Source organism: Physeter macrocephalus, chromosome 21 (genome assembly GCF_002837175.3).
Source record: "Physeter macrocephalus isolate SW-GA chromosome 21, ASM283717v5, whole genome shotgun sequence".
In the NCBI taxonomy this organism is placed as follows: Eukaryota; Metazoa; Chordata; class Mammalia; order Artiodactyla; family Physeteridae; genus Physeter; species Physeter macrocephalus.
In genome coordinates, this window is record NC_041234.1 from 103083695 (window position 1) to 103103683 (window position 19989).

The 19989-nt window shown below is 39.7% G+C and overlaps 1 protein-coding gene across 1 annotated transcript; it reads right to left on the bottom strand.

Moving 5' to 3' along the window:
* Window positions 1–17467: 17467 nt before the first annotated feature.
* Window positions 17468–18356, bottom strand: LOC129391710 (olfactory receptor 1052-like). The gene is given in 1 exon segment (XM_055081608.1): window positions 17468–18356. A coding segment is annotated over 1 exon segment (885 nt). The 5' UTR covers window positions 18353–18356.
* Between the last annotated feature and the right edge of the window lie 1633 nt (window positions 18357–19989).

Sequence of the window (19989 nt, forward strand, 5' to 3'; positions counted from 1 at the left end):
GATACCTCACTGTAGTTTTGATTTGCATTTCTCTAACGATTAGTGATGTTGAGCATATTTTCATGTGTTTGTTGGCAATCTGTATATATCTTCTTTGGAGAAATGTCTATTTAGGTCTTCTGCCCATTTTTGGATTGGGTTGTTTGATTTTTGATATTGAGCTGCATGAGCTGCTTGTAAATTTTGGAGATTAATCCATTGTCAGTTGCTTCATTGGCAAATATTTTCTCCCATTCTGAGGACTGTCTTTTCGTCTTGTTTATGCTTTCCTTTGCTGTGCAAAAGCTTTTAAGTTTCATTAGGTCCCATTTGTTTATTTTTGTTTTTATTTCCATTTCTCTAGGAGGTGGGTCAAAAAGAATCTTGCCGTGATTTATGTTATAGAGTGTTCTGCCTAGGTTTTCCTCTAAGGGTTTTATAGTGTCTGGCCTTACATTTAGGTCTTTAATCCATTTTCAGTTTATTTTTGTGTACGGTGTTACAGAGGGTTCTAATTTCATTCTTTTACATGTAGATGTTCAGTGTTCCCTGCACCACTTATTGAAGAGGCTGTCTTTTCTCCATTGTATATTCTTGCCTCCTTTATCAAAAATAAGGTGACCATATGTGCGTGGGTTAATCTCTGGGCTTTCTATCCTGTTCCCTTGATCTATATTTCTGTTTTTGTGCCAGTACCATACAGTCTTGTTTACTGTAGCTCTGTAATATAGTCTGATGCCCAGGAGACTGATTCCTCCAACTCCGTTTTTCTTTCTCCAGATTGCTTTGGCTATTCATGGTATTTTGTATTTCTGTACAAATTGTGAAATTTTTTGTTCTAGTTCTGTGAAAAATGCCAGTGGTAGTTTGACAGGGATGGCATTGAATCTGTAGATTGCTTTGGGTAGTAGAGTCATTTTCACAATGTTAATTCTTCCAATCCAAGAACATGGTATATCTCTCCATCTGTTTGTATCATCTTTAATTTCTTTCATCAGGGTCTTATAGTTTTCTGCATCCAGGTATTTCGTCTCCCTAGGTAGGTTTATTCCTAGGTATTTTATTCTTTTTGTTGCAGTGGTAAATGGGAGTGTTTCCTTAATTTCTCTTTCAGATTTCTCACCATTACTGTACAGGAATGCAAGAGATTTCAGTGCATTAATTTTGTATCCAGCTACTTTACCAAATTCATTGATTAGCTCTAGTAGTTTTCTGGTAGCATCTTTAGGATACTCTATGCATAGTATCATGTCATCTGCAAACAGAGACAGCTTTACTTCTTCTTTTCCAATTTGGATTCCTTTTATTTCTTTTTCTTTTCTGATTGCTGTGGCTAAAACTTCCAAAACTTTGTTGAATAATAGTGGTGAGACTGGACAAGCTTGCCTTGTTCCTGATCTTAGAGGAAATGGTTTCAGTTTTTCACCATTGAGAACGATGTTGGCTGTGGGTTTGTCATACATGGCCTTTATTAGGTTGAGGTAAATTCCATCTATGCCTACATTCTGGTGGGTTTTTATCATAAATGGGTGTTGAATCTTGGCAAAAGCTTTTTATGAATCTACTGAGATTATCATATGGTTTTTCTCTTTCAATTTTTTAATATGGTTTATCACCTTGATTGATTTGCATATATTGAAGAATCCTGGCATTCCTGGGATAAACCCCTCTTGATCATGGTGTATGATTCTTTTAATGTGCTGTTGGATTCTGTTTGCCAGTATTTTGTTGAGGATTTTCGCATCTATGTTCATCAGTGATATTGGCCTGTAGTTTTCTTTCTTTGTGACATCTTTGTCTGGTTTTGGTAACAGAGTGATGGTGCCCTCATAGAATGAGTTTCCGAGTGTTCCTCCCATGCTATATTTTGGAAGAGTCTGAGAAGAATAGGTGTTTGTTAACTCTTCTCTAAATGTTTGATAGAATTTTCCTGTGAAGCCATCTTGTCCTGGGCTTTTGGTTGTTGGAAGATTTTTAATGACTGTCTCCATTTCAAGCTTGTGCTTGCTCTGTTTATATTTTCTATTTCCTCCTGGTTCAGCCTTGGAAGGTTGTGCTTTTCTAAGAAGTTGTCCATTTCTTCCTGGTGGTCCATTTTATTGGCATATTGTTGCTTGTAGTAATCTCTCATGATCCTTTGTATTTCTGCAGAGTCAGTTGTTCCTTCTTTTTCATTTCCAATTCTATTGAATTGAGGCTTCTCCTTTTCTTTCTTGATGAGTCTGGTAATGGTTTATCAATTCTGTTTATCTTCTCAAAGAACCAGCTTTTACTTTTATTGATCTTTGCTATTGTTTCCTTCATTTTTTTAAATTTATTTCTGATCTGATCTTTATGGTTTCTTTCCTTCTGCTAAATTTGGGGTTTGTTTGTTCTTCTTTCTCTAATTGCTTTTGGTATGTTAGGCTGTTTATTTGAGATGTTTCTTGTTTCTTGAGGTAGGATTCTATTGCTATAAACTTCCCTCTAAGCACTGCTTATGCTGCATCCCATAGGTTTCGAGTCGTCGTGTTTTCATTGTCATTTCTTTCTAGGTATTTTTTGATTTCCTCTCATTTCCTCAGGGATATCTTGTTATTAAGTAATGTATTGTTTAGCCTCCATATGTTTGTATTTTTCCTAGATTTTTTTGTGTCACTGATATATAGTCTCTTAGCATTGTGGGCGGAAAAAATACTTGATAAGATTTCAATTTTCTTAAATTTACTGAGGCTTGGTTTGTGACCCAAGATATGATGTATCCTGGAGAATGTCCCATGAGCACTTGAGAAGAAAGTGTATTCTGTTGTTTTTGGATGGAATGTCCTATAAATATCAATTAAGTCCATCTTGTGTAATGTATCATTTAAAGCTTGTGTTTCCTTATTTATGTTCATTTTGGATGATCTGTTCATTGGTGAAAGTGGGGTGTTAAAGTCCCCTACTGTGATTGTGTTACTGCCGATTCCCCTTTTATGGCTGTTGGTATTTGCCTTACGTATTGAGATGCTCCTCTGTTGGGTGCATAAATATTTACAATTGTTATATCTTCTTCTTGGATTGATCCCTTGATCATTATGTACTGTCTTTCTTTGTCTCTTGTAATAATCTCTATTTTAAAGTTTATTTTGTCTGATATGAGAACTGCTACTCCAGCTTCGTTTTGATTTCCATTTGCATGGAATATCTTTTTCCATCCCCTCATTTTCAGTCTGTATGTGTCCCTAGGTCTGAAGTGGGTCTCTTGTAGACAAGATATATATGGGTCTTGTTTTGTATCCATTCAGTCAGTCTACGTCTTCTGGTGGGAGAATTTAATCCATTTACATTTAAGGTACTTACCGATATGTATGTTCCTATTACCATTTTCTTGTTTTGGGTTTGTTCTTGTAGGTCTTTTCCTTCTCTTGTGTTTCCTGCCTAGAGAAGTTCCTTCAGCATTTGTTGTATAGCTGGCTTGGTGGTGCTGAATTCTCCTAGGTTTTCCTTGTCTGTAAATGTTTTAATTTCTCCGTCGAATCTGAATGAGATCCTTGCTGGGTAGAGTAATCTTGGTTGTAAGTTTTTCCCTTTCATCACTTTAAATGTATCCTGCCACTCCCTTCTGGCTTGCAGAGTTTCTGCTGAAAGATCAGCTGTTAACCTTTTGGGGATTCCCTTGTATGTTATTTGTCGTTTTCCCCTTGCTGCTTTTAATATGTTTTCTTTGTATTTAATTTTTGATAGTTTGATTAAAATGTGTCTTGGCTTGTTTCTCCTTGGATTTAGCCTGTATGGGACTTTCTGTGCTTCCTCGACTTGATTGACTAGTTCCTTTCCCATATTAGGAAAGTTTTCAACTATAATCTCTTCAAATATTTTCTCAGTCCCTTTCTTTTTCTCTTCTTCTTCTTGACCCCTATATTTCGAGTGTTGGTGCGTTTAATGTTGTCCAGAGGTCTCTGAGACTGTCCTCAATTCTTTTCATTCTTTTTTCTTTTTTCTGCTCTGTGGTAGTTATTTCCACTATTTTATCTTGCAGGTCACTTATCCATTCTTCTGACTCAGTTATTCTCCTATTGATTCCCTCCAGAGAATTTTTAATTTCATTTATTGTGTTGTTCATCATTGTTTATTTGCTCTTTCGTTCTTATAGGTCCTTGTTAAACATTTCTGGTATTTTCTCCATTCTATTTCCTAGATTTTGCATCATCCTTACTGTCATTACTCTGAATTCTTTTTCAGGGAGACTGCCTATTTCCTCTGACCCCTATATTTCGAGTGTTGGTGCGTTTAATGTTGTCCAGAGGTCTCTGAGACTGTCCTCAATTCTTTTCATTCTTTTTTCTTTTTTCTGCTCTGTGGTAGTTATTTCCACTATTTTATCTTGCAGGTCACTTATCCATTCTTCTGACTCAGTTATTCTCCTATTGATTCCCTCCAGAGAATTTTTAATTTCATTTATTGTGTTGTTCATCATTGTTTATTTGCTCTTTCGAGGGGTGCGGTTGTGTTCCTGTCTTGCTAGTTGTTTAGCCTAGGGTGTCCAGCACTGTAGCTTGCTGGTTGTTGAGTGGACCTGGGTCTTAGCATTGAAATGGAGATCTCTGGGAGAGATTTTGCCGTTTGATACTATGTGGAGCCAGGAGGTCTCTGGTGGACCAATGTCCTGAACTTGGATCTCCCACCTCAGAGGCACAGGCCTGACACCCAGCTGGAGCACCAAGTCCCTGTCAGCCACACAGCTCAGAAGAACAGGGAGAAAATAGGAAGAAAGAAAAGAAAAGAAAAGAAAAGAAAGAAAGAAAGACAGAAAGAAAGAAAGAAAGAGAGAGAGAGAAAGAAAGAAAGAAAGAAGGAAGGAAGGAAAGAGAGAAAGAAAGGAAGCAAGAAAATAAAAGAAATCATGTTATTAAAAATTTTTAATTATTAAAAATTAAAAAGTAATTTAAAAGAAGAAAAATTGAAAAGAAAGAACAAAGAGAGCAACCCAACCAAAAAACAAATCCACCAATGATAACAAGCACTATACCAAGAAACAAAAAAAGGGACAGACAGAACCCTAGGACAAATGGTAAAAGGTAATCTATACAGACAGAATCACACAAAGAAGCATACACATGCACACTCACAAAAAGAGAAAAAGGAAAAACATATATATATATTTTTTGGGAAGTCTGAGGTCTTCTGCCAGTGTTCAGTAGGTGTTCTGTAGAAGTTGTTCCACATGTAGATGTATTTCTGATGTATTTGTGGGGAGGAAGGTGATCTCCATTTCTTATTCCTCCGCCATCTTTAAGGTCTCCCCCCAAGACACTATCTTAAAAGATGAGGCAGGTATCATAAACAACTAAGTGGAAATTCTAGAACTGAAAAATATATCCTTTGAAATTAAAAGTTTTATGACTAAATTAAACAACAGATTTGATAGAATCAAAAAGAGAATTAGAAAACTGAAAGATAAATCTAAAGACATAATCCTGAAGGATACCTGGATGGAAAATATGAGAGACTAAGAAACAGAGAGGGTAGAATGAAGATATTTAAATCATGTGTAGTAAGAGTTCCCAGAGGATAGAATGAATGGGAGAAAAGCAATATTCAGAGAACATATGTATATGTCTTAAAGCCAATGCAAAGGGCTTCCCTGGTGGCACAGTGGTTGAGAGTCCGCCTGCCGATGCAGGGGACACAGGTTCGTGCCCCGGTCCGGGAAGATCCCACATGCTGCGGAGCGGCTGGGCCCCTGGAGCCATGGCCGCTGAGCCTGCACGTCCGGAGCCTGTGCTCTGCAACAGGAGAAGCCACAGCAGTGAGAGGCCCACGTACCGAAAACAAAACAAAACAAAACAAAACACCAATGTAAAGAAAAAGCAGTGAAGAATGTGAGATGGTTATTAAGTACTAGTCTCTTGACTCTCTTTTCTAGCATAGTAAATAATACCACTATACATTGAATAATTAGTGTCATTCTTTGCTATATTGTATATTATAGTTTTCTCTGCTGTCCAGAAAAATAAGTGTCTATCAGTCAATGAGAAAAAGACCAAAAACTTAATTGAAAACTGGGCCAAAAATGAACAACAGTTCACAGACAACTTTTTAAATACAGCAAACATAAAGCCGAGATTAATAGGTTTAATAATACATTGCATTGACAAAAATGTGTGTCAAAAACACCCTCATGTATTATTGTTGGTGGTGTAGTCTGTGAAGTCTCATTTCATTTGGTCCAGCAAATCTAGTTTAATTAATTTGTCTTTCAGATATACTTACCCATGTTTTCAAAGATGTATGCACAAATATATTTGTTGCAGTTTGTTGCAGTAGCAAAAGACAGAAAGCAATCTTAATGTCCATTAATAGGGGACTGATTCATTATTGTGCATTCATGCTATGAAATACCATGCAGTCATTAAACAAAGAATAAAGTATCTCTACATTGTTTGATGCAGTGGATTGAAACTCACAGACACTGAAAACAAACTTATGGTTACCAAAGGGGAAAGGAGGGTGGGGGGAGGGATAAATTAGACGGTTGGGATTAACATATATACACTAATATATATAAAATAGATAATCAGCAGGGACCTACTATATAGCACAAACTATTCTCAGTATTTTCTAGTAACCTATAAGGGAAGAGAATCTGAAAAAGGCCATATATATGTGTATATATTTATACAACTATATCTATATATATGTATAACTGAATCACTGTGCTGTACACCTGAAACTAACATGATATTGATATTATAAATCAACTATACATCAATAAAAAAAGAAAACATATTCAAAAATTCTTGTCAATCCAATCAAAAAGCTCAAAGTCTGTGCCACCATCCCTTGAACTTAGTTGGGGCTTTGCACCTGCTTTAATGAATAGAATAGAGCAGAAATGATGGTGCATGACTTCCAAGGCTAGGTTAGAAAAGATCATGCAGCATCTACCAGTTTCTCTTAGGACAATTGTTTTAGGAGCATTTAGTTGCCATGCATGTAATCTGCTATCATGAAGCCACCATAATGGGGGTGGGTGGGGGGAGAAGCTGGAAGAAAAGCGTAGGAGAGAAAGAGAGAGAGAGACAAAAAAAACCAGAGAGAAACAGAGAAAGGCAGATAGACAAAGATGGAGGGAGATATGTCTGAGGAGGAACTGGTCCTTGTCCCCAGATGCCGGACATATTAAGTGATGAAGCCTGTAAGCTATAAAACTATTCCACCCCAAATTACCATCTGATTGCAACCACATGAGGGATCCTGAGTGAGAATTCCTACCTGAGTCCAGTCCACCCCAGATTCATGATCAAAATAAATGATTTTTATTGTTTTGTCACTCTTTTGAGGTTTTGTCTTGTGCCCGAATAGATAACTGGAATAGCTGAAATAGAACATTCTCTAAAATATAATTTTATGTGAAAAAGTAAGGTGCAGAACAGTGTGTACAGTGAAATAATTTTTACCTTTTTCAAAGGCATGTTTTAATGTATTTATAACATGGAAGGATGAATAAAGATGGATAATAATAGTTGCTCCTTCAGAGGAAAACTGGAGGACTGGAGATAGTCGATAAGAGGGAAACTTTTCACTGTATACCACTTACTACCATTTAAAAATGTTTTACCATATGTATGTGATATTTTAAAATTTTACCTTGTATCATTTATGAAGCAGAAATAGGATTTGTTTAGGAGTAGAACTCACTTTTTAAAAATTTATTTATTGTTATTTATTTGTTTATTTTGGCTGTGCTGGGTCTTAGTTGTGGCATGTGGGATCTTCGTTGTGGCATGAGGGATCTTTTAGTTGTGGCATGAGGACTTCTTAGTTGTGGCATGCTTGTGGGATCTAGTTCCCCGATCAGGGATCGAACCTGGGCTCCCTGCATTGGGAGCACAGAGTCTTACCTACTGGACCACCATGGAAGTCCCAGAACTCACTTTTATGAAGCAAACTTTCCATTATTTCCTTCTGGTTAGTAATGACAGTCACAGGGATTCTTTCTATGGCTCCTAAAAAGACACTATTTATACTAACACCTAGTTAGAAATAGATAGGCTGATCTTTCTCTTAAGTAACCACCTTATATAGATATAATTCACATATTTAGATTCAACATAACGGGCTTCCCTGGTGGCGCAGTTGTTGCGCGTCCGCCTGCCAATGCAGGGGAACCGGGTTCGCGCCCCGGTCTGGGAGGATCCCACATGCTGCAGAGCGGCTGGGCCCGTGAGCCATGGCCGCTGAGCCTGAGATACAACATAACTATTTAAATTGCACAATTAAATGATTTTTACCATATTAACTGAGTTGTACAACTGCCACCACAATCAATTTTAGAATATTTTCATCATCCTCCCCAAAATCCTTGTATCCATTAGCAGTTACTCCTGATTCTCCTCTCCTCCAGCCCCTGGCAATCACTAGTATATATTTTGTCTCCATACATTTACCCATTCAGAGCATTGCATATAAATGGAATCATAGAGTATATGGTCTTTTATGACTGGTTTCTTTCACTTAGCATAATGATTTCAAGATTCACTCATGTTGCAGCATGTATCAGTACTTCTATCCTTCTTATAGCTGAATAATATTCCTTTGTTTGGATGTACCACATGTATTCACTCATTCATTGATGGACACTTGGATAGTTGCAACTTTTTGGCTACAGTAGATCATGTTTCTATGAAACTTTATGTATAAGTTTTTGTGTGGACATATATTTTCATTTTTATTGGGTATATACGTAGGAGTGAAAATTCTGCGTCATATGGTAACTCTATGTTTAACTTTTTGAGGAACTGTCTGACTATTTTAAACAGTGGCAACACCATTTTGCATTCCCGCCAGCAGTTTATGAAGCTTCCAATTTCTCCACATCCTTGCCAATAAACTGATTCTTAGAAGAAGTGACAAGGGCATAGACACAGAAGAAAGATATGAGGAAGAGATGTGGTGAGGGGATCAGGAGGGAGACAAGGAAACAGACAAAGCAGGGAGAAAGGCTGGTGGCCTCAAAGAATCCAAGACTTCAAGAAGATATTAAGCTTGTCTGGATTTAAAATCCCTGATCTTCCAATTGTATTATATTTCTATGTGAGACACAAAAGGTGGAAATGAGAAAAAAGTGAGGTTAGAGAAAGAAGATAGGAAAACACTTAATGAGATCATTCTTTCTCTATGGAGACAGAAATAACAAAGTCCCAGTTTAGGCGCTGGACATGCAAAGTCATATCTGATCCTTGAAGAAAGGATAGTCCGTTCTTTATCCTGGATTGAAGCTATGCTCTTGCATCTGCCACCACCTTGCCACTATCACCTCTAATCAGGTACAAAGGAGCAGCAACATCTCATCCAGGGTCTTGCTTCTCCATATTTGGGATTCCCCATCACTTGGGCTCCATGGTTTAGAAGACGACTTAATTGTATTGGAGCCTGAGACCAGAACATGACAGGCTTAATGGGTGTTGTTAGATATTACAAATGGTGTCTTTGACTTGTGAGTAAGGAAATGAAAGTTACACCCTTCACATATGAAGAATTTTAATTCCACTACCCACTATATCTTTTTAATGGAATGCAGTTGCAAACCTTCCCAAATTGCTTCTTGTTTTTTCAACTGTGTAAATGAAGATCTACTGCCTGACGTTCTCCTTAGGTGTAAGTTTTACTACTAATGGCAAATTTTTCTTGAATACTTTTTATGTACATTATCTTATTGAGTTCCCACAATAATCTAGACAGGAAGAAACTGTGATTACCCTTAGGTTTTACATGAGAAAACTGAGGTTATGTTGTTTTTGACTTGATCAGAGGTTCAAGTTAAAGATGAGTGAATATTGTTGGATAAACACAAGAACTCCTAGCTCTCAAGAAAATGCCTACTGGAGGTGGGTGGAGGGGAGGGTGGGTGGAGGGTTTTCAATGCTGGCAATTATCAAGTAGAAAGGGAGACAGCCATCTATCCAGATGGTTTAGACTAATGATTCCCAATATGTTCCATGTTATGACACACTAATTTTGTCTAATTTTACTAATTCCCCAAAGCAATATGTGGGTTCTTAAAAGTAATTAAAGTAGAATTAAATATTATGTTAATTAAACATGCCTTTAAATGAATTTAAATGATGTAAATTGGTTTTACCCCTTGGGATAACTGCAAATTGCCTATACTGATTTTGTGACAACTCTGAGTAGGAACCAAAACTAGAGGACCAAACCAGAATATCTCTCAGATCCCTGAATTTGTATCTTAGGAGGTTTATCTCAGATGCCTTTTGGGAACTATGGAAGGAAGTTTCAGTGTTAAGGCAAAGTTCATTCTCCTAGAGCTAACTGATCCTCCTCAGATTTACTTTTATTTTAACTCTTCTCTTGGGCTACTCATCCTCCTCTATGCTATCACTATAGTACCCAAACTGGCTGGTCATCTTCACTGGGGTAAGTCCCCTTTTATCTCTCTGTCCTGCTTAGATTTCTTTACTCACTGTGCCCATGGCCAGCATCCTGTCCAACTTGTTTTCCAAGCACCAAGGGCCGTCACCTCCAATGTCCTTATCAGCTCTTATGTTCTACACTCTATTCTGCAACTTCCACTACTGACCACTTCTTTTGTGATACTCCTCCTTTGATTAAACTGCTATGCTTTTCTCCTTATCCTCTGTGACGGTGAAGCCTTTAATTTCCTCTGCACTGCATTCACAAACACCCAGCTTCCTTACCATCCTAAGAAGGCTCTCAGCTCCAGGGCAAGTAAGAGCCCTTCTTGTACTGGCCTCCCATCTGACTGCTCTCAGCCTAGGTTATAGAACCAGGGCATTCACCTGCTTTTCCCCTGACATCCTTGGGATGAACATTCAGTGGCTGGCACAGGCTGGTTTCAGTGTTCTACACTGAAATAATATGCATGTTCAACTCCACAATCTAAGGGAAAATGTCTAGTAAAATCTTTTAGAATATCAGCTTTTTCTCTTTTCCACCCGTTCAAATGAAAGTATCATTTAAAGCCTTTGTGTTCACATGAGCTTTTATCATAGAAGATAATTCTTCCTAGTAACTTCATTTAGCCAAGGCTCATATGAATTTAACAAAATGTAGTCACATTCAAATTGTGTATTTCATCTCTTGCTTTGAGCACATTGATAGAAGCTAGATGTTCTTCTTATCAGTCTTTTCAAAGTTCTTTGTTAACAATTAGTCGCGAGAGTTCATCCATACAGTGGGTATTATGCAGCCATTAAACTCAAGAGGAAGAATGCTTATCGACGTGCATATTTATCTAACATATTTTTAAGTGAAAAGGACATGGCACAAAATAGTATTACATTATTATTCCACTAGAAATAGATTTATAGACATACACACACACGTATGCATGTATTAAAAAGTGTAACACTAAAAGGACATATAACAAAGTACTGATGGTTGTCTCCAGGTGCTGATTTATATTCCTCTTATTTCTCCGTATTTTCCAATTTCTCAATAATGAACATGCCACTCTTTTATAATCAGGAAAAAAGTAATTTTAGATAATTCAATTAGTTATCAAGGTCAATCAGCATGTGTGGAAAAGGTGGCAGTTCTTATTGAAGAGAAATTAACACGTTTATTGTTGTTTCGAATTGAGGCTACATTCCTTTAGGTAGGAACACATCTCTAAATTAAAAATGTAAGTTAGTGGGAACTTATTGAGCGCTAAATAGTCATTTCACATATGCCTTTTCAAGAAAAACATAAAGTAAAACCAATTTATATTTGACTTTTTCTTTAAGTACTTAAAGATACTTACGTATCTCTCACCTCTCTCCCCATTCTCTTCTTTATGCTTCTATACTGCCTAGAATCAGTTTGTATACACCATGAGTACTTAGAAAATATTTGTTGATGGACTTGCTTATTTCTGTTTTCCATTAATCCCAGCCGAGTCATGTTCTCAGAATTCTACAAAATGGATTCTGCCTCTTCAGAAGCCTGATATCTGTTCCTACTGCCTCTGTTTAGTGCTCTGGGTCCCAGAACTCCACTTGTGCAGTGTGAGACAGACCTCAGCTGGTTCCAGGCTCCAGGACTTCTCCCCTTGCAGGGATTGTGGGTTTGCTCCAGGCAGTCCCCCTGACCCATGGAGGCTTGACCAAGAGGCCACTCAATATCCGGGAGGTCAGACAGGGACATTCTTCCCTGAATGGGACACCCCTGACCAGATCCTCCAGGAAACCCAAGTGGCTGACAGAAGAAGTGTCAGCTCCGGGCCAAAGGAGTCCCTGAGATGTCCTTGGCTTGGACAATAGCTAGGAACCACACAGCCAGCCGGACTCCGCAGCTCAGCCTTTGGGGGCTGTAGGATCCTGTCACTGGGACCCCCAGCACCACCCTTCCCCCAATATCGGAGCATTTGCTCAAGCCCCCGATTCAGCCTGAGGACTGGCTCTGGCTGAGTTCAGTGTGGCTGAGAACTGTCTCAGCAGGGTCCTTCGGTCAGAGAGACCAAGACCAAATCCTTCTCTGAGCACCTCCGCCTGGAGCGTGCTAGGGAGGGAGGCCCAGGCCGGAATAGCTGGAGAAGCCCACCCCCCAAGTGTAGCTGACTGCCGCCCACCCTGTGTACATGCGGGGCCGGGATGGAGGGCTTGGAGACGTGCTGAGAGCTCCCTGGAAAGCAAGGCTTAGCTTCTCCTGCAACTTTGAGCGGCAGATGCAGAGAGGGGTCAGTGATGATTCTGTTATAGCATCTGAGGGGACAGAGTTGCTGCCTTAACTTATAGAGACCTCCCTCCACTCACCATGCGTCATCCCCTCACTGGGAGGGGCCTTGCTCCCTCTGGAAGGGCTGGCCTAGGCCCCACTGGTTTCACACCTACTTCTGACTCCATGACTGTCCATGTCCCTAAGGGCTGGAGCGGCAGCAGCAAGACTGAGACGTGAACGCCAGAGATTGCTTTGGATAGCCTTTTCCATTAGCCCTATAATTAAGAACCACTATTTATAAGACAATAAGGATATCCTCTTCTTGAAAGCTTGCTGGAGAAGTAGCAGAACTAGATGTGAGGTCCCTGAGGTTGCGTTTGGTAGTTTTGAGATCCAGTATGGTACAGCCTAACACTAACTCAAATGGGTCCTGAGTCTGTAAAAGAAGAAACTCTAAACTGTCCCGCTGACAGCTGGCTGGGCTCACTCAGTTTGTATGAATCGAGTGGACTTCCCCTTAAGCCTGAGAAGTCACTGGAGACTAAGTCTGGTTATATGCTGTGTAAGCTGGGTAAATACCATTTGGAACACAGGCCTACAGCAGATCCAGAGTAAACAAAACCTGATGCCTGTATTGAATACCTGAAAGTTGTAGAACCCTACAATAAGGATAAGGATATTCTTATTATCCTTATTTTACAGATAAGAAAACTGAGATAGAAAAGTTAAGTAACTTGTCTAAGGTCAAAGAATTAGAAAGTGAGGGAGGTGGGCCTCAAAGTCTGGCAGTCTGAATCAGAGCTTGTGCTCTTAACCACTACATTATACTGCCTGACAAAGATAAAAGAAATCCTCCTCTCTAAGCAGAACTGGCTTCATGGACATGTGATCAGTGCAGTGGTACAGCACCCTGAGCTTAGAAGAGCCTTGTACTTGGGATTTAACGCCACTGTCTTAATTTTAATAATTTGAATTTGTGCTTTGTAAGTGAAAACCAAAATGTGATAGAATAATTGAGTAGGCACTTGAAGCTTGGAGTCTCAGCTAGCACACAGTCCCATCTTTCACTGCTTCTTCACCTCCCTGGGACAGATTATTGACTGCCCACTTCCCTGTCCATTAATACTCAGGGCCCCACCCAGCCTCTTCTTCTCTGTCTCACCCAGTGACCGCTGCAACCCTCCACTCTCAGGGATCTGGGCACGGGTCCAGGGAGGATTGGGGTCAGGTACACATGCCCTGCAACATCTCAGGGTTGGACGTGATGACAGCCAGCCATCCTGGCCCCAGGGTGGTAATGCCATTGCACATTTGGCAGATCACCCAGCAGGGCTCATTGACCACCCTGATCCAGGTACCTAGTGCATCCTGGTGTAGAGGTTGCAGTACCCTTGATGGTCACCTGTCCACCGTGGGTTGGGGCAGCTGACCCATGGGAAGAGGATATGCCTGGTTCTACCTACTCATTCCTGACCAGGGTACAATGCCTCTGTCCAGCAGGTAGGAGGAGGACCCAGCAGCCAGTGGGCCCCGCACATGTGCATCAGATCACAGGGTGGGGTCACAGGGCACTTGTGAGGCTATACACTTGCCCCACAAGTATCCCTGTGCCTGGGAGGGTATGACATTAAATGGAAAATTTTAAGCACCATGAGAGGTTGAGAGAGACACTCCAGTAGAAAGGAAAAAAACTTTTTATCTGAATACCTTTAACAGCACTTTTTCTTGCTTTTTGAACAGGGACTTCATATTAACATTTTGCACTGGGGCTACAAATTATATAGCCAGTTCTGACTGTAAGGACTGTCTATTACTAAAGTATTTTGTTATCCCCTGAGATCTACCATCCCCTGTGTAGAAATGATGAAGCTGATGAGGTTTTAACTGTCTCTAGTCTTGCTGGGGCTGTTTAGAGGATAGGGGACACTTCTACTTGCCAAGGAAGAAGCCCATTTCGTCCCAAACTCCCAGCTGTGTTAAGTATCTCACATCATGAGAGGGGCTTAGGAGGATGTGGTAGTAGACAATATTCTGTGGTATGAATCAGGAGACCTGAATTCCAAATCTGCCTCTCCCTCTGACTAGCTGAGAATGCTGCTCTCCCTTGGGGACACTGTGTGTCTTCATATGTGAAAAGAGCAGTTTCAATTAACCTAGCGTTTTCAGACTGTCATTGAGTTTCTAGAGCAGTGCCTCAGAGAGGGAGAGGTGAGTGCTAGGCAATGGGGCTATAGGCACCCCACACTTTTCCAGCCAAATCTGTTCCACTTTTGTTTTATATTTTTTTGTTCTGCATTGGAATTCACTTAAAGAAATAATTCCAATGCTTAAAAAATTAAAACCCATAATTCTCAATGATCTCTATGCACCCTTATACCTCTGAGTTCTGATTGTGAGAGTCTTTAACCTTGAATCCTACAAAAAGGATGATCTTTATTCCAGGAAGAAATCTATCACATGCATGGGCTGGTTACCATAGAAGAAGAGAAATCCAGGGAGGACAAGGGGTTAAAGGGCAAATGCCTGAGTGGTATAGAACTAAAAGATAAGGGCAATGAAGAAGAGGTTCGGGTTCCCTACTGTGGGTTGAGTATTAACAGGAAACATCCGTAAAACCAGGCGATTCAGCTAGATGATCATGTCTCAAGAGGTAAGATTTTCTACCTCTCCTCCATTACATGATATAATGTAGCAAGGTCTTGTGGATAAAATGAACTGAATAAGGAGAAGGGTTAGTTGGGAGTGGACTTCAACTCTGCTAATGTTTTTTGAGCCTTTACCGGGTACCAAACTTTAGGCTAGACTTAGGGTGGAAGATAAAAAACAATTAACCAAATATGGCTCCATCTTTCCAAAAGTGTTTCAACATAGGTGAGCAAAACAGAAATTCTGAAAAATGCACAGAGTATTTTATAAGGCCAAGCATCATAATGGTAAAGTAGAGGTGCAAAGTACAATGGGAAAACAGTGTATGAATACTCACTTCCATCTGAAATGTCAAGAAAAGTTATCTGGAAATGAAGATTGGATTTAAGTTTGGACTTTAAAAATGAATAGGACTTGGACGAGCAGGACCTGAAGATCTTCACATGCCAAATTTAGAAGTTTGGAATATGTGTTATAGGCAAAGAGAAACATGGAAAAGTTGTAAGCAGTGTGGAGGTTAGGAGGAGGCTGATCTGGTTGGATTTACATTTAAACCACTGGGCTTGTTATGTGAAAAGTAAATTTAATAGGATCCAGGGTGGATTCATAAAGAGGAGATAAAAGACTATTTTGCTAATCCAGGCAAGAAAGGAGTGTGCCATGATCCAGCACAGTGCCAGTGGCAGTGAAAAAGAAACTAATACAAGAGGCATTTGGGAGGGAGAATTGACAGGATTTGGTAATTGATTAAATATAGGGAGCTAAAGGGCAGGGAAGTAACAAGGACTCACTCAGGTTTTGGGCTTAAGAAACTGGGTGATGCCATTCACTCAGGGTACAAGGAAAGAGGAGAGCAGGTTTAGAAGAGTTCAGTTTCTGAACGTTAAGTTTGAAATGCCTAAGGAACTTTCAAGTGGAGGTTCTACTTGGTAACTAGATATAATGATCTGGAGCTCTAAGGGAATTGGTTTTCACACAGCTACCAAATAAACCACATTCCCTCACAACTGGGTTTTAGGAGTCCTTGGCAGATGGCTACTAAGGATAGACAGTTTCTGGGAATAGAGGCAGAGGCAAAACCATTCTTGAGGCCCCAAAATTGCATCTAACCTAGATGTAGCTAAATACTACTTTCTGTTTTTCCTTGCAGCTTGAGCCACTCAATTTTCCCCAACTAGTTGTTTGATATTGGTCACTTTCTCTTCTCTTGGCCTTGATTTCCTCATCTATAAAAGTAAGATATTAAGGTTTTATAGTCTTCAGATATAGGATTGTTTGTTTTTATGGATAGCCTGTTGTTCAACATATTTAGATAAGATAGCAATATCCATGCATTTCGTGCATCTTTACAAATTCTGAGGGCTAGCCATGGACTAATAAATTAACTGGGGTTCTACTTACACTTGTGTTTCCTATTGGAAGTATATTCAGAAATACTAATGGACTTGGCTCAGATCCATTCAAATTTTGCAAAAAAAAAAAAAACAAAAACCCATCGCTGTAATTCAGGCCTGGAATTTTCATTAATAAATGATCCACTGTTCCTTGCAAAGGATCTTCAAATCCTAGTCTAGCTAGTGAAACCAATCTCTTGTTTGGCTGAGTACTGCTCTCTTTAAGATTTATCCCTGTAAATCTCAATAACTGCACATGTGAATTCATATATAGACTTACATTTTACAGCTTCACTGTGGCAGATATCGCAGAGCATTTGGAAAACACACATCTAGGAATATTCTGAGTCCTTATGAAAGATATGGATTTAACTTAATTCAGCCTAAGGGATATCAAGGAAATCCTCTATATAAGTACATGAGTGGTAAAGCAAAGGAATCAATGTTCTCTTCTATAACTTACAGTCAAATTACATTGTTTTCTAACCTTGTTATCTTGGAATTAACTCATGACTAGTGTTATACTCGTTCACAACTCAGATTGACAAATTCATACCCACATACATTATTTCCTCCTCTTAAAGTATTTCTTATCAGCTGTTTCAGAAAATACACATCATTTTGTCCATATAATTTCTTCCTATCATATTGCTGTTTATCTAAGCATCTACACCTAAACACTTAGCCAGAGCAATTCAATTATTCTTAAAAGGCTTTATTCGCAGGTAAGGAAAGCACTGTGACTAGAACTGTGAGCAAGTCTTCATAGAACATATTACATTTTAGAGACAAAGAATGGGAGATTAGGGACTTTTCTTCAATATTTTCTGTAAAGCAACTTTCACTTCCTGGTTGCTCAAACTATAGATGAGAGGATTTAACACTGGGATCACCATTGCATAAAACACTGAGACCATCTGATTTCCTGCCTGGGATCCACGTTGAGAGGGCTGTAAGTAGGTGTACATAGTTGTTCCATAGTATAGGCCAACAGCAGTCAAGTGGGAAGCACAGGTAGAGAAAGCTTTTTGCCTGCCAGAAGCTGAGGGAATTCTCAGGATAGTCATGAGGACAGACAGGTAGGAGACAAGGATTACCATAGTGGAGGTGATCAGGGTGAATCCTCCGCAGCCAACAATCAAGATGTGGGTGACCCAGGGGTCTGAGCAAGCCAGTGCCGACAGTAGAGGGATGTCACAGAAGTGAGGAAGGACATGTGGTTGACAGAACAATCATTGTGTAATGGAAGTTGTCACAGAAACCATGTTAACTAATCCACCAATGTAGCATCCTGCTACCAATTCGAGACGACGGACTCTAGACATGGTGATGTGGTAGAGCAGTGGGTGACAAATGTTGCATTCAGCGGAGGCAAAGATTATGAACAAGCCCATTTGAGTCAGACATCCAAGGAAAGAAACAGCCTGCAACTTAGATAACAAATTTGCTAAAGTCTCTGGGATCGTGACAGAAGAAATACAGACATCAAGAAAGGACAGATTAGAGAGGAAAAAATACATGGGGGTGTGGAGGGAGGGACTGACTCTGATCAGGACTACCAGGCCTAGATTCCCCAACACAGTGACAATATAAACAATAAGGAAGACTCCAAATAGCAGGACCCCAAGCTGAGGGTTATCTGTCATGCCCAGAAGGATGAGGTCAATCACTGTAGATGAATTCTCCATCAACACAAGCTGGGTATTATCCTTGATGAGGTAAGAGTGCTTTTGACATGCTTTAAGTGAGGAAATAATAGAAAACTGGATGATATGGGTAAAACAGTCCCACTCAAAACACATGAATCCACAGCACTCTCCAACCCTTCCCCGCGTCTACAATGTCACTTTAAACACCTTCCCAAATAGTGTCACTATTTTCCAAGCATAACATTGGGAAAGTAACGATAGCAGAAAAAAGGCGAAGGAAAAAGAGGTAAAGAAAATTCAGAAAGCAAAAGGAACACAGAAGTAAGAAAGTAAAGGCCTAGGATGCAAAAGACACTTAATATTTGTTGAAGGAATAAATGAAGTAGAAAGAAAAACAGATGTCATCAAGAGACGTTCTTTACTAATACATATATCACAACTCTGTAAATCAATTATACCCCAATAAAAATGTTTTAAAAAATAAAAGAGACTATTAAATTTAAAAAAAGAGAGAGAGAGAGATGTACTTTACTGATACAGGACTACAAACTCTTAGAAAACGTGGGGGTATGGAATTCCATCTCACCCTCCCTCACTTTTCCAAATCAATCTCAAGGAATTATGGCAGATGAAGTAACAATACCATAAATATGTCAACTGATTTCATCTTGACAGACAGCCCCCTCCTCCCTTCAGTATTAGTGACATTGTTTCTGAAAAAGTAGAAGTCACAAATACTCACTATTTTGCTTGGTAAGTAAAGGGTTTTCCAGGACCTTGATCACCTCTTCACTGATAGATTGTTGCAGAACCAGAATGCCCCGAAATGGCCATCAGAAACTGAACTCAAGGTTATCAGGTATCATTTGGATCCTGTGAAAGAGCAACCGAAAGATTCATGAAGTTGTTGTCTGATCATCACCCGACTGATTCCTTTAACCATGCTTGGGGCAAAGGTTATGCAGCTGCACAAAACTAACTGCAAATTCCACAAGGACTTGTTGGTCAGATCCGTCTGAGCAAAGGGCCAGGTCACAAAATATTTGGAGTCAGGTGGCACTGAGGCTAAGTGCATGGACTCTGTCCCCCTCTCTTGTGGTCACAGGATATTTCTAATGCTGACTTGCTCCCTCACACAAATGCCTGGGTCTTACCCTGGATGAAGCACCAAACAAGAGAAGGGATAAATCCATGCAGATCCATCTCCATTTATACAATTTAAACTAAATCAGAGCCCTTGTGTTTCACTGGATGGCCATCAGCGAGGGGTGTTTAGAAGGGATTCCTGTATTTGGTGAGAGTGTGGACAAGGAAACCTCAGAGGGCTCTCCCAACTTTGATTTTTTTAAAAAAGCCTATCTGTTTCAATTCACCAGAAAACATAGGTTCTTTACTTGGTGTAGTAGTTAAGGTGTCTGATTCTGGAGCTATACGGACCTATTTGAATCCTGGTTTTGGAGATCACTCGTTCTGTGACTTAGGACTTAACCTACCTCAGTGCGCTAATCTGTAAAAGAAGGGCACTAATAAGACCTATGTTATGGGGCAATAGCGAAGGTTAAACTAAATTTTTTTTTTTTTTAGCTTTTATGCGGGCTTCTCATTGCTGTGGCCTCTCCCGTTGAAGAGCACAGGTTCCGGACGTGCAGGCCCAGCGGCCATGGCTCACGGGCCCA